This window comes from Camelina sativa, chromosome 16 (genome assembly GCF_000633955.1).
Source record: "Camelina sativa cultivar DH55 chromosome 16, Cs, whole genome shotgun sequence".
Classification (NCBI taxonomy): domain Eukaryota; kingdom Viridiplantae; phylum Streptophyta; class Magnoliopsida; order Brassicales; family Brassicaceae; genus Camelina; species Camelina sativa.
Window position 1 is genome coordinate 18,055,093 of NC_025700.1, and position 13,174 is coordinate 18,068,266.

The 13,174-nt window shown below is 37.2% G+C and overlaps 4 protein-coding genes across 7 annotated transcripts in view; all 4 read left to right on the top strand.

Moving 5' to 3' along the window:
- Window positions 1–5,478, top strand: part of LOC104751021 (exocyst complex component SEC6) — a 9,911-nt gene extending 4,433 nt beyond the window's left edge. Inside the window, exons 8-25 of the mRNA XM_010472889.2 lie at window positions 364–390; window positions 793–900; window positions 1,107–1,242; window positions 1,325–1,369; window positions 1,767–1,822; window positions 1,979–2,087; window positions 2,391–2,531; window positions 2,633–2,812; window positions 3,218–3,301; window positions 3,391–3,477; window positions 3,656–3,700; window positions 3,885–3,963; window positions 4,283–4,352; window positions 4,437–4,524; window positions 4,614–4,703; window positions 4,799–4,915; window positions 5,024–5,086; window positions 5,273–5,478. Coding sequence (XP_010471191.1) covers window positions 364–390; window positions 793–900; window positions 1,107–1,242; window positions 1,325–1,369; window positions 1,767–1,822; window positions 1,979–2,087; window positions 2,391–2,531; window positions 2,633–2,812; window positions 3,218–3,301; window positions 3,391–3,477; window positions 3,656–3,700; window positions 3,885–3,963; window positions 4,283–4,352; window positions 4,437–4,524; window positions 4,614–4,703; window positions 4,799–4,915; window positions 5,024–5,086; window positions 5,273–5,404 — 1,657 coding nt within the window. The 3' untranslated portion in view covers window positions 5,405–5,478. The remainder of the gene's footprint in view (window positions 1–363; window positions 391–792; window positions 901–1,106; window positions 1,243–1,324; window positions 1,370–1,766; window positions 1,823–1,978; window positions 2,088–2,390; window positions 2,532–2,632; window positions 2,813–3,217; window positions 3,302–3,390; window positions 3,478–3,655; window positions 3,701–3,884; window positions 3,964–4,282; window positions 4,353–4,436; window positions 4,525–4,613; window positions 4,704–4,798; window positions 4,916–5,023; window positions 5,087–5,272) is intronic.
- LOC104751020 (exocyst complex component SEC6-like) lies at window positions 5,534–6,648 on the top strand. The gene is made up of 4 exons (XM_010472888.2): window positions 5,534–5,645; window positions 5,741–5,857; window positions 5,966–6,028; window positions 6,215–6,648. The coding sequence occupies exons 1-4, from the start codon at window positions 5,589–5,591 to the stop codon at window positions 6,344–6,346; spliced, it is 369 nt and encodes a 122-aa protein (XP_010471190.1). The 5' UTR covers window positions 5,534–5,588; the 3' UTR covers window positions 6,347–6,648.
- On the top strand, window positions 7,904–11,907 carry LOC104751023 (somatic embryogenesis receptor kinase 1-like). Its single transcript, XM_010472890.2, has 11 exons — window positions 7,904–8,501; window positions 9,056–9,188; window positions 9,268–9,339; window positions 9,447–9,590; window positions 9,691–9,762; window positions 9,851–9,922; window positions 10,012–10,124; window positions 10,246–10,377; window positions 10,545–10,886; window positions 10,982–11,376; window positions 11,470–11,907. The coding sequence occupies exons 1-11, from the start codon at window positions 8,426–8,428 to the stop codon at window positions 11,782–11,784; spliced, it is 1,866 nt and encodes a 621-aa protein (XP_010471192.1). The 5' UTR covers window positions 7,904–8,425; the 3' UTR covers window positions 11,785–11,907.
- The window catches only part of LOC104712758 (angio-associated migratory cell protein), a 3,698-nt gene continuing 2,619 nt past the window's right edge, over window positions 12,096–13,174 (top strand). Inside the window, exons 1-5 of one of the 4 annotated variants that reach the window (XM_010472893.2) lie at window positions 12,098–12,344; window positions 12,441–12,494; window positions 12,575–12,616; window positions 12,703–12,968; window positions 13,059–13,167. In XM_010472893.2, coding sequence (XP_010471195.1) covers window positions 12,233–12,344; window positions 12,441–12,494; window positions 12,575–12,616; window positions 12,703–12,968; window positions 13,059–13,167 — 583 coding nt within the window. In that variant the 5' untranslated portion in view covers window positions 12,098–12,232. Of the gene's footprint in view, window positions 12,345–12,440; window positions 12,495–12,574; window positions 12,617–12,702; window positions 12,969–13,058; window positions 13,168–13,174 lie in introns of all 4 variants that reach the window. The other 3 variants (XM_010472895.2, XM_010472891.2, XM_010472892.2) reach the window with 3 other exon arrangements.

Below are 13,174 nucleotides of genomic sequence, written 5' to 3' on the forward strand. Positions count from 1 at the left end.
TATCTCTACTGCCTTATATTAGTATTATGATTCTTGCTATTTTCTTATAAGAGTGAGGCTAGGATGTTAGTTTAAAGAAGAAAGCAATGTCATAAGATAAGAGGGACATAGTTGGACTGTATCAGTTATTCGGTAGTTAGATATGAGAATTTATATATGACAAGACGTAGTTTATGTAATGCTCTGTTCTTTGTTTCATGTTGTTAGCCAGACCTTGGGGCTTAAGTATATATTTGGGGTTTGCTCCATGTTGAAATAAGTTATTCGTTGTTGTTAAGCTCGTAACTCTACTAAAATATCAAATGTTACATATCTTTTGGTTCATCTCAAAATTACTGATATACATATATCTTTGTTCTGCAGTCCGCAAACGCTGGTTCGTGCTTTGAGGTATGATCCTCACCACAGACATTCTTCACCTTTGTCTGTGGCATTTATTCCCAAAATTATTACTTTTCACTTTTAAGTAGTTTTGTTGGAAGCAAATCTATTTTAATAAGCAAGGAAGATTGTGTATACATATTTTCTGGTGATTAGCATCAAGATCAGTTTAAATTGGTATAGTAGTTTAGAGAAATTATTGTGTTACCGTGACAACCATTTTTAGATGAGCAAATTGCTTATTTTATTTTCATGCAACATGCATTGCAGTATCATGGATTTTATGTTAGCATTAGAAGTTCCTTAAACAGGGGATGATGTCTCCTATTCAGGGGACAGGAGTATATTTCTTTCAAAGTGAACTGGCTAACTGAATCTGGTAGTAACTTACTATGGTTTCTCCTATCAAAGGGTTGTTGAAATGCAAGAAATTCTTGACCAACAACTTGCTGAAGAAGCAGCAGAGGCTGAGGGAGAAGGTGCGATGGCATCTGTAGCAAATCCCCGAAGGCCTGGCAAGTGAGTCTGATTTTTTTTTATTCATATTCTTCTTGATTTGTTGTTTCAGCTGTTATTGAAAAACCTCTATCACTTTTTCACTGTGGGTTTGACTACGATAATTTTTCCCTTGATCTAGTCTCCTGTAGAGCTATGCATTTTTATCGAAGTCCCCATAATCATTTGTGACATACTGACATGTCTTATAATCGTTCTGTTGAATCTAGGAAATCTACGACAACGTCAGCTTCGTCAAAGGGTCTTGCTCAACAAAAGTTAAAAGTCCAAGGGAAAGGCTACAAGGACAAATGCTACGAGCAAATTCGAAAGGCAGTCGAAAATCGATTTAACAGGCTTTTGACGGTGGGACTTTCATTTGGTTGCATGACTAAAAGTAATATGTGTTTCTCTGTGTGGTCATCCTAACACTGAACTTATTGACCAGCTTGTATTTGAAGATCTAAAAGCAGCTTTGGAGGAAGCTAGAACGGTTTGTGCGACTGATTCCCTTGCTTGCATACACTTCTTCATTTTTTCTTTTCTGAAGTTCATTGAAATTGTACTCAACTATGTGATAGATTTGTGTTTCTTCTAGGCGTTTCAGTCGATCTCCTTTAGTTGACTGAATTAGTTTTTTTATGTTAAATTTATTTTTAATGAATATGGTTGATGATCTAGTATGTTACTGTTTTGTTGCAAACGTTCCAAATTTACCTGACCATGGATGTGTGCTGTTCCTGTTTCATAAACGTTAATCGCCGATTCTATTTCTCTATCGTCCACGGTTATAATGATTGATGTCAACCTCGTTTTCTTCTGTTATTTTCACATATACTGTATTATTAACTCGGTTTTTTCGTTTTCTTTCTATTGTGTTTGACAACTAGATTGGAGAGGAACTTGGAGATATTTATGACTATGTGGCTCCTTGTTTTCCTCCGAGGTTTTTTCTTATCTCCATCTATTTCCTCTAGAACAATGAAAGATTACAGCTAGAAATTTATTCCTTTTCCCCCCAAGGATAAAATGGTCTTCTTAGCTATCTTCCTTTTCCCCCCAAGGATAAAATGGTCTTCTTAGCTATCTTCCTTGTTGGCAGATACGAGATATTTCAGCTTATGGTGAACCTGTATACCGAGAGGTTCATACAAATGCTCAGATTGCTCAGTGACAGGGCAAACGATCTGACAAATATAGAAATTTTAAAGGTTCGTAAAGCTCGATTGTTTGTAGTGTTCTGCCATGTTGTATCGCAGTCAGACTTCGCAAATTTTGCCTTCGGTGCTTTGTCTCTGTGTTTTCTCGCCTAATATTAAGGACCTTTTTAATCAACCATGCATGGTATATATGTAAATGTCAAGGTAGTGTCAGATTTTAGACAGGGAACACCTCGAAAAATGTGTCTGACTATGTTTTGTCTCATAAACATGCCTCATTCGTTATACCAACTCTGTGCATTATGATCCTGTAGAGAGTGATGTAGCTTTTCATTTTCTTTTGGATCTTGCTAGGTGACTGGTTGGGTAGTAGAGTACCAAGAAAACCTGATTGCACTTGGTGTTGATGATTCACTAGCTCAAGTGTGTTCTGAGAGTGGTTCAATGGATCCTCTAATGAATGCATATGTGGAAAGAATGCAAGCTACAACGAAGGTAATGATATGCATGTTGGACCTTCGCTGCTAGTTTTTTATGTCGTAAGTTTTACAGTTCTATTTGCTAAAACTTTACTTGCCAATCCACTTTGGTTGCAGAAATGGTACATGAATATCCTTGAAGCGGATAAGGTGCAACCACCTAAAAAAACAGAGGAAGGGAAATTATACACACCAGCAGCTGTAGATCTATTCAGAATACTTGGAGAGCAAGTGCAAATTGTCAGAGATAATAGCACTGATGTTATGTTGTACAGGATTGCTTTAGCTATTATCCAGGCAAGTCAGAGAGGTTGCAAACGAGATTTTTTGGTTTCCCCTAATTTCTTTGTTCGGCTATGAACTGAAATAGGTTATAGTTGAGAATATTTCATTTCCCTGCTCAGGCTATTTTATCGACTATATACTCAAGGGGTTTCAAATTGTTATTTGCTTTCTTCTAGGACTGGTGAAACTTAATGTTTGAGACTTTACCCGTTCCCCAGCATTTTCTTCCGTATCTCATCCTAACGTCCAATTCCATGGACCCCCTTTATCTCTTTTCTATTTTTTTCCTCTTCATTGTGTTTTAAGCTGATTGTAATTTTCGTGCAACAGTATGTGCTTCATTGTTGTCTAACTTTTATACCTATAAATTTCATAGTGTATGTTCTATATTTTGATTCATATTGTGGATTACTTCAGGTTATGATTGATTTCCAAGCAGCTGAAAAGAAGAGAGTTGAAGAACCTGCTTCTGATATTGGTCTGGAACCTCTATGCGCTATGGTATGTCAAAAGATATGACTCTTTTGATGGCACTTTTACCATTCTCTCATTTTTCGACGAATATTTATATTTTTTAATATTGTCTACAGATAAACAACAACCTTCGCTGCTATGACCTTGCCATGGAGTTGAGTAATAGCACTTTAGAAGCTCTTCCACAGAATTATGCGGAGCAGGTAATCCAGCTGTCAGTTTTTGAGCTCAATTTCCTTGCGATTGATTCTTTTGATTGGAATTTTCAAATTCCACAGCATCATTCCATTCTCAGTCCTTCTATACTCCTTCACGTCTATATCCACCTGCACCTTGTTTGCATGTTTAGAAAATGCTTCTCTAATGTGGTGATTCTGCCAGGTGAATTTTGAAGACACTTGCAAAGGTTTCTTGGAGGTGGCTAAGGTTCGTCAAAGATTCCCTTTTCTCCACTGTCTTCAATCCAAATGTAGTTTTTGCATCTCGATTTATGGCATTGTAGTTGCCCAGATGGCTATTTAGATGAAAATTTAAGTTGAGCTTGCGATCTTTAAAAGTAAAATTTATGTTGGACTTCTTACACATGTCCCATATCGTCCTTTGATTTCAGGAAGCAGTGCATCAAACAGTTCGCGTTATCTTTGAGGATCCAGGAGTTCAGGAATTACTTGTCAAGCTTTACCAGAAAGGTATCTACCATTCTGACGGACTAATCTATTACCTTTGTTAATGTATGAATAGAGGCAGTCGAGGCGTTGCTAACTCCCTGATACTTTTGCTACTGGGTTCCATTGATTTCTAATAGATATAGACTATTCTCCTCCGCATTGATTTTTGACATGTTGTCTAATGCTATAGTTCAGTTCTTTATAACATAATCATTTAAGAATCAAGTTACACTCTTTCGTCCATCTTATCTCTACCTTTCCTTCTAAAACAGCACTTTGGATCTTATTTACTTGATTCAAGTTCTTGGTTTTGTTCCTAACTTTGCTGTTTACTTTATAGAATGGTGTGAGGGACAGGTTACCGAGTATCTTGTGGCAACTTTTGGTGATTATTTCACAGATGTGAAAATGTAAGTTCTCCGTGTCCCCTTTTGTGTAACAGAATTTGAATTGTCACAACTCTATTGAGGTCTTAGCGGTGAATGGTGATGCAGGTATGTTGAAGAAAGATCATTTAGAAGATTTGTTGAAGCTTGTCTGGAAGAAACAGTCGTTGTATATGTTGATCATCTCCTAACACAGGTTTCCCCATCAATTCTCCGGTATTTACCTTTCATATTTCGTCAGTATACATACAGACTGAATCTTGGGGTGAACACATGTAATTCCAGAAAAACTATATCAAGGAAGAAACTATTGAGCGGATGCGGCTGGACGAGGAGGTTCTTATGGATTTCTTTAGGGAGTATATAAGTGCATCTGTAAGTTGGTTTTGGCACTTAATTCGTCTTGACCTGAAAAGTGTTATTTTTCGTTTTAAGTAGAGCTTATTATATCCACTGGGATTGTATGACAGAAAGTGGAGAGCAGAATCAGAATAATGAGCGATCTGAGAGAACTTGCGTCCGCAGAGAGTCTGGATGCATTTACCCTCGTGTACTCAAACATTCTTGAGCACCAGCCTGACTGCCCGGTAAATTATATCAGAAAAATAAAGTCTACTCTTTGTTTTACAAGATCACTCTTGATTTCAAAAGATCAATTTCCTCAACTCATGTGATCTCTAATATATGATACACAGGCTGAGGTCGTGGAGAAGCTTGTGGGACTGCGTGAAGGTATACCACGGAAGGACACGAAAGAGGTAAACACCAAAACTCTTCTTAAAAATGTAATTTGCTTAGGACAACGCAGGTTGGTTACGAAAAATGTAAAGGGAATCGCATGGATTTTCACACTACGGTTACGAGTCTTGAATTGTTACGAAACAGTAAGAGTTTGACTGAAGAAGAATTTTAATTTGTGAAATGGTCAATGGTGATGTAAACAGGTGGTGCAAGAGTGCAGAGAAATATATGAGAACACCCTTGTAGATGGTAATCCTCCAAAGACAGGATTTGTATTCCCAAGAGTCAAGTGCTTAGCTGCTAACAAAGGATCTCTCTGGCGAAAACTCACTTAGGTCAAATGAGTTTCTATGATCGGTAAAACAGCGTTCAGAGTTTGCGGCCCCAGCACTACTGTTTTTTTTGTTAGGATGATGTTATNTTACCTTTCATATTTCGTCAGTATACATACAGACTGAATCTTGGGGTGAACACATGTAATTCCAGAAAAACTATATCAAGGAAGAAACTATTGAGCGGATGCGGCTGGACGAGGAGGTTCTTATGGATTTCTTTAGGGAGTATATAAGTGCATCTGTAAGTTGGTTTTGGCACTTAATTCGTCTTGACCTGAAAAGTGTTATTTTTCGTTTTAAGTAGAGCTTATTATATCCACTGGGATTGTATGACAGAAAGTGGAGAGCAGAATCAGAATAATGAGCGATCTGAGAGAACTTGCGTCCGCAGAGAGTCTGGATGCATTTACCCTCGTGTACTCAAACATTCTTGAGCACCAGCCTGACTGCCCGGTAAATTATATCAGAAAAATAAAGTCTACTCTTTGTTTTACAAGATCACTCTTGATTTCAAAAGATCATTTTCCTCAACTCATGTGATCTCTAATATATGATACACAGGCTGAGGTCGTGGAGAAGCTTGTGGGACTGCGTGAAGGTATACCACGGAAGGACACGAAAGAGGTAAACACCAAAACTCTTCTTAAAAATGTAATTTGCTTAGGACAACGCAGGTTGGTTACGAAAAATGTAAAGGGAATCGCATGGATTTTCACACTACGGTTACGAGTCTTGAATTGTTACGAAACAGTAAGAGTTTGACTGAAGAAGAATTTTAATTTGTGAAATGGTCAATGGTGATGTAAACAGGTGGTGCAAGAGTGCAGAGAAATATATGAGAACACCCTTGTAGATGGTAATCCTCCAAAGACAGGATTTGTATTCCCAAGAGTCAAGTGCTTAGCTGCTAACAAAGGATCTCTCTGGCGAAAACTCACTTAGGTCAAATGAGTTTCTATGATCGGTAAAACAGCGTTCAGAGTTTGCGGCCCCAGCACTACTGTTTTTTTTGTTAGGATGATGTTATGTTTCTTCTCCAAATTATGGCGTTTGCGTCCTGTGTCTTCTTTTTTTGCATTGGTATCCTTTTGCTCTCTGTAAATTCTGTGTTTTCTCAATTTTTGGTTTTAACCTTTTTTATACCTGGATTGAAAGTTGAAACGTTCGGTTGCCACTTTGCAGTAGAATATTAATCCGTTGTATTTAGGAAAGCATATCTTGTCTTAATCAGTTCTATTGTTTCATTTAATGTTGATGAAATCTTAAATCTTTTTTAAAGTGTGTTTCTTTCCATAACAAGGGAAATCTTGAATTTGAAGCATCTTCTTTTTGGCATTTATGAATATGAAAGGGGGGGGGGACTCACAATATAAATAATTGTAAGCATTATCATGAAAAATATTTTGTAAAATGACAGTATCCCTTTTTTACTTTTAAATTTTATTCTAGAAACCTTTTTTATCATAATGAAAATAAAGAGTCCACCACATGGGGTAAGCATAATGAATGTGTGATATTATTTTATAGGTTAACAAAATGTATCAGTTTTCTTATTTTACTTTCTACACTACTCGATGTACTTATTGAATGGGCAAAGTATTCGAAGAAAAGTGTTTTGTTATTTTAAAAAAAAAATAATGTAATAGGAAGACAAGTTTATGTTAAATTGTACTCCGTAGACACAGTAGTATAGTAGAGTCATATGGAGCACGCCGATACTAAAAATCCACAGTGGAACTTGGCCAAATTTGGTCTTTGCCGTCTCTCTACAGTTTCTTCCACCAAAATTTGACAATATACTCATACAATAAAGAAAAAAAAAAAGGCTTCATTCAATTTCACCTCTGCAGAAGTTACGTTGTCAAAAGAAAATAAAGACAGCAAAAGTCTAAGAACTACATGTTCCGTTAACCTAATTTTGGTATTCTATAAACATAACAATCATAGATTCTAATCACAGATACAAAAACAAAACAAAAATGATCAAATGACGAAATACATTGTATGAAAGTAGTAAAAAAAAAAAAAAAGCTAACAAGTAATTTCATATGTTTGGTATGATGAGATTCTCTCCAAGTGATTTAACCTTTTTTTTTTTTTTTTTTTTCATTTTAACCTTTTTAATTTCATTCCGAATCTTAACTTGCATTAATTAAGAAAAGGTTAAAGAAAAAAAAAGAGGCCCCATAGAGAGAGAGGGTTTGACCAGGAGAAACAAGGAGCGTTAAAGAGCTTTCAACTACTAACTTTGCCAAGTGACGTCCCTTTCAACGAAACCATCTCTCTCCCTCTCTCTCTCTCTCTCCCGCGAACTGAACCCGTTTTTGTTTTCCTCAGACTGCCAAAAAACACGGTCAGAACGAACGGGCAGCACCGTTCTGGTCAGCTTGTGTATTCCTCGTCTTCCTCCTACTTCACACTACCATGCCCCCTCTCATAAATAAATTAACTTGCCTGTTGAGAGATCTCATTTGAAAAATACTTTATATAAATGACCAAAAAAACAAAAATTATTAATTTATTCAGAAATTATATATTACAAGAAGAAAAAAGAACGAACGAACAACACTAATCATATAGTTTCTCTGGCAGGCTTGTTGTAGTTGCGGCTTACTAACATATTTCTCATAAAGCTCTTTTGTTATTATTACTTCACGTTTGATTTTAAAAAAAAAAAAATTAAAAGCACCATTTTTGTTTTAAAAATTATATTTTTTTTTCTCTCTTATTCAACTTTTGTTTATCAGTAAGAGAGAGAGAAAGAGAGTGTTAAGAGTCTGATTGAGAAAAGACGACGACGAGAACGCCGGAGAATTAGGATTCTTGATTTTCTTTTTTTTTTTTTTTTGCTCTAATGTTTGTTTACTGCTAAATGGGTTTCGATAAAAATGGGATTTTTTTTTCCTTCTTCTTTTGTGTTGAGGGCGTCTCTCTAAAGTGTTAATGGTGAGAAGGTTAGGGTTTCTCGGATCTGATGAGATTAAGACACCAGGATTTGAAAATTAGCATTGTTGTTTCGAAATGAAGATGACTTGTGTGGTGTTTACTTTACTTTCACTCATCTTACCATTGTGGCTTGCTTCTGCTAATTTAGAAGGTTTGTGGTTACTCAATCCTCAGCTTCTTCACTCGTTTCTCGATTCTTTTGTTATTTTGAGGGGGAGTTGAATCGCTATTTTATTGTCTGCATTTTGTGAATTTGATAATGCTTTTTGTTGAGTTATGTTTCTTTTTTGTGTTTAGGCTTGCTTTGGTTATACAACTTCTTTGTATGTTCTGGAACTCTTTTTGTTCATTTGTTTTCTATTTTGGGAATATGTTGTTGTTATATTTTAGATTTAGTGCCCATTTTACTGTAAATCCACTGTTTGGCTTTCCTTTTTCAGATCACTTATACCAAGTTTCTTCTTTTGGTTGAAAAGCTGGGTAATTTGATCTTTCTTTGAGATTTGTTGGAAGCTTATATTGTTTGTGGTGGGTCTGGAAACTATTTACAGCTTAAGATTGATGTTGTTGATCCAAACATTCTCTGGAAGACTTAATTTGTTTTTAATCTATATCTAATCTCTGAGAGACCCTGTTTGATTAGTTCTCTTGAAAGATTTTTCATCAATTGGTACTCAAAACATGGATTTGTGGTTCTTGTTACAGGTGATGCCTTGCATACTTTAAGGGTCACTCTAGTTGATCCGAACAATGTCTTGCAGAGCTGGGATCCCACGCTTGTGAATCCTTGCACTTGGTTTCACGTCACTTGCAACAATGAGAACAGCGTCATACGAGTGTAAAAGCTTCCTACTAATCTCTCTCGTTTAACTTTGTAACTCAATGTGGTTCCTGACATTTTCTTTTGTCCACTACAGTGATTTGGGAAATGCAGAGTTGTCTGGTCATTTAGTTCCGGAGCTTGGTGTGCTCAAGAATTTGCAGTATTTGTAAGTTGCACTTAAAGCAAGATGTTTTAACATAACAAATCCAAAATCGGATATAAGATGATGCACTCAAGATACCTTTTGTTAAAAAATATCTTATTTTCTTTCAGGGAGCTTTATAGTAACAACATAACTGGCCCGATTCCTAGTAATCTTGGAAATCTGACAAACTTAGTGAGCTTGGATCTTTACTTGAACAGCTTCACTGGTCCCATCCCTGAATCCTTGGGGAAGCTTTCAAAGCTGAGGTTTCTGTGAGTATATTTTTGCTTTACCGTCTCAGTTACAGTCTTGTTACATCTTCAGTGGTCCCGATTTTTGACTCTTTGCTGAAAATTTTGCATGCAAGAATAGCCGGCTTAACAACAACAGTCTAACAGGGTCGATTCCCATGTCACTGACCAATATCACTACCCTTCAAGTGTTGTGAGTTCTCTCATCAATTTTCACTTATGTCTACTCTATTCTCCCTCTTTTGAGTTAATTTCACTTAACCTTGATGGATGTTTCACAGAGATCTATCGAATAATCGACTCTCTGGTTCGGTTCCTGACAACGGCTCCTTCTCACTTTTCACACCCATCAGGTTATATTTCTATCTTTTTCCAGTTATATCAGTTATGGTGGCCAATATATGAACTTATTGGCAACTGAGATTCTCAATTCCTTGTGCAGTTTTGCTAATAACTTAGACCTATGTGGACCTGTTACAAGTCACCCATGTCCTGGATCTCCCCCGTTTTCTCCTCCGCCACCTTTTATTCCACCTCCACCAGTTTCTACCCCAAGTAAGCCCCCTCTTTTCAGTTTACATTATATGATGCAGAAGATGAGAAATCTATGCTTATCTAATTCTCATGTAACTATTGATATTGTTTTAGCTTTTTGATGCGTCTAATCTGATTTCAGGTGGGTACGGTATAACTGGAGCAATAGCTGGTGGAGTTGCTGCAGGTGCTGCTTTGCTGTTTGCTGCTCCTGCAATAGCCTTTGCTTGGTGGCGACGAAGAAAGCCATTAGATATTTTCTTCGACGTGCCTGGTGAGTTTTATGATTTGCATTAGATAGCTGTTCAGTTATTTGATTTGAACAAATTTTAGCTAGTAATTTGCTTTACCATAAAATATTGGAACAACTGTTTATGAAAATCAATAAAAGAGACATTGTTTTTTGAGCTACAAACTTACTTGAGTAAAATCTCTATGCAGCCGAGGAAGATCCAGAGGTTCATCTGGGACAGCTCAAGAGGTTTTCTTTGCGGGAGCTACAAGTGGCGAGCGATGGGTTTAGTAACAAGAACATTCTGGGGAGAGGTGGGTTCGGTAAAGTCTACAAGGGACGTTTGGCAGACGGAACTCTTGTTGCTGTCAAAAGACTGAAGGAAGAGCGAACTCCAGGTGGAGAGCTCCAGTTTCAGACAGAAGTAGAAATGATAAGTATGGCAGTTCATCGAAACCTCTTGAGATTACGAGGTTTCTGTATGACACCGACCGAGAGACTGCTCGTGTATCCTTATATGGCCAATGGAAGTGTTGCCTCATGTCTCAGAGGTAAGTAAAACTCTCAGTTTATTTAATCTTTGAAGAGAATTTGATTCATGTTTTACTTTATGGTAACATAATTTTGGTTAACACAAATGATACAGAGAGGCCACCATCACAGCCTCCGCTAGATTGGCCAACGCGGAAGAGAATCGCGTTAGGGTCAGCTCGTGGTTTGTCTTACCTACACGATCACTGCGATCCAAAAATCATTCACCGTGATGTAAAAGCTGCAAACATCCTCCTAGACGAGGAGTTCGAAGCGGTTGTTGGAGATTTCGGGCTGGCGAAGCTAATGGACTACAAAGATACTCACGTCACAACAGCCGTCCGTGGCACAATCGGTCACATTGCTCCAGAATACCTCTCTACGGGAAAATCTTCAGAGAAAACCGACGTTTTCGGTTACGGCATCATGCTTCTAGAACTTATCACAGGACAAAGAGCTTTCGATCTTGCTCGCCTAGCAAACGACGACGACGTCATGTTGCTTGACTGGGTAAGAATAACACAAAACTTGCCAACAAAACTACTGACATTAAAGTCTAGTAATATATCTGAATACAAAAATACTTGGTTTTGTTTGCTTTAGGTGAAAGGACTGTTGAAGGAGAAGAAGCTAGAGATGTTGGTGGATCCAGATCTTCAAACAAACTACGAGGAGAGAGAGCTGGAACAGGTGATACAAGTGGCGTTGCTTTGCACGCAAGGATCACCAATGGAAAGACCAAAGATGTCTGAAGTTGTAAGGATGCTTGAAGGAGATGGTCTTGCGGAGAAATGGGACGAATGGCAAAAAGTTGAGATTTTGAGGGAAGAGATTGATATGAGTCCAAATCCTAACTCTGATTGGATCCTTGATTCTACTTACAATTTGCACGCTGTTGAGTTGTCTGGTCCACGGTAAAAAAAAAAACTAAAACAAACAAACGTTTTAAAAATATAATTATTGAACAATAAAAAAAATTTACAAAGTAGGTAGTAGTTTTTTACCCGTAAGATTCGTTTTTATTATAATGATTCATGAAAATGTATCTAGCATTTCTTGATTTTGTGCTTAGAAGAAAAAAATTCTATAATCTATAGCATTTGTTGATTTGGTTAAAGAACAATGTGCAAAAGAAAAAAAAACAACGACCCGAGATGTATAACGACGTCGTTTAACACATCGACGTCGTTTGATAAAAGGGTTTTTGTTGGGAAAAAAAAAAAGAAGGGTTTTGTACTTTGTGTCGTCGCGTTACATCGTCGTGACACGTCACTACCCTCCAGGCTCCATCCCTGCCGTCTTCATTGATTCTTCGTGGTGGCTGTGAAAAATATCTGTAGTGAGAGAGAAGAAGAAGAAAAAGAGGATGAGTAATAATACAGATATGAATCATTCAGGAGGGGAAGAAGAAGAGGATGAAGGAGATGTTTTCCTTGGTGAATCCGATGTTCTCCGTGAATACGATGTCGACGAACAAGGTATCTTTTTTTTTTTTTAATTCTTCAATCGTGTTCTTCTTTTATTGTATTTATGTACATAAGTGTATGTGTGTGACTCTTCTATTGTCGATTCAGATCTTCCCGAGGCAGATGATAATGATGATATGGACGATGATGGTGAACAATTTGGTAAAAAAATTGTGTTTTTCCTCAATATCTCATATGATTATATATTTTTATTGGTTCTTAGTTCTTATGTATTGATGCAGATGAGAACGATGACTCTGTTCACACATTCACTGGTCACAAAGGTAACGTTTTTATTACTCTGTTACCTCTCAAAATTGTTTTGTAATTTTCATGAAACTAAGAAATTTTTTTTCTTTTTCTTTTACAGGTGAGCTTTATGCATTGACATGTAGTCCAACAGATGCTACGCTTGTTGCAACTGGAGGTGGAGATGATAAAGGCTTTCTTTGGAAAATTGGTAATGGAGATTGGGCTGCTGAGCTTCTTGGTCACAAGGACTCTGTCTCTTGTTTAGCTTTTAGCTATGATGGACAGTTACTTGCTTCTGGTGGATTAGATGGTGTTGTTCAGATCTTTGATGCTTCTTCAGGGGATTTGAAATGTGTTTTGGACGGTCCCGGTGGTGGAATCGAGGTATCAAAACTTGTGCTTGACACAGTAAGGTTTTGTATTATCGAATTCTGAGTTCAAATCTAGTACTTACTGTGTGGTTTTTTGTTTCAGTGGGTGAGATGGCATCCGAGAGGACACGTTGTGTTGGCTGGATCAGAAGATTGTTCTCTATGGATGTGGAATGCTGATAAAGGAGCTTATCTTAATATGTTTTCCGGACATAATCT

Coding starts and splice junctions, on each gene's coding strand:
- LOC104751020 (XM_010472888.2), top strand. CDS start 5,589: ATGCGGCTGGACGAGGAGGTTCTTATGGATTTCTTTAGGGAGTATATA. Junction 5,646..5,740: donor GGGAGTATATAAGTGCATCT/GTAAGTTGGTTT, acceptor ATTGTATGACAG/AAAGTGGAGAGCAGAATCAG. Junction 6,029..6,214: donor CACGGAAGGACACGAAAGAG/GTAAACACCAAA, acceptor TGATGTAAACAG/GTGGTGCAAGAGTGCAGAGA.
- LOC104751023 (XM_010472890.2), top strand. CDS start 8,426: ATGAAGATGACTTGTGTGGTGTTTACTTTACTTTCACTCATCTTACCA. Junction 8,502..9,055: donor TGCTTCTGCTAATTTAGAAG/GTTTGTGGTTAC, acceptor TTCTTGTTACAG/GTGATGCCTTGCATACTTTA. Junction 10,378..10,544: donor TATTTTCTTCGACGTGCCTG/GTGAGTTTTATG, acceptor ATCTCTATGCAG/CCGAGGAAGATCCAGAGGTT.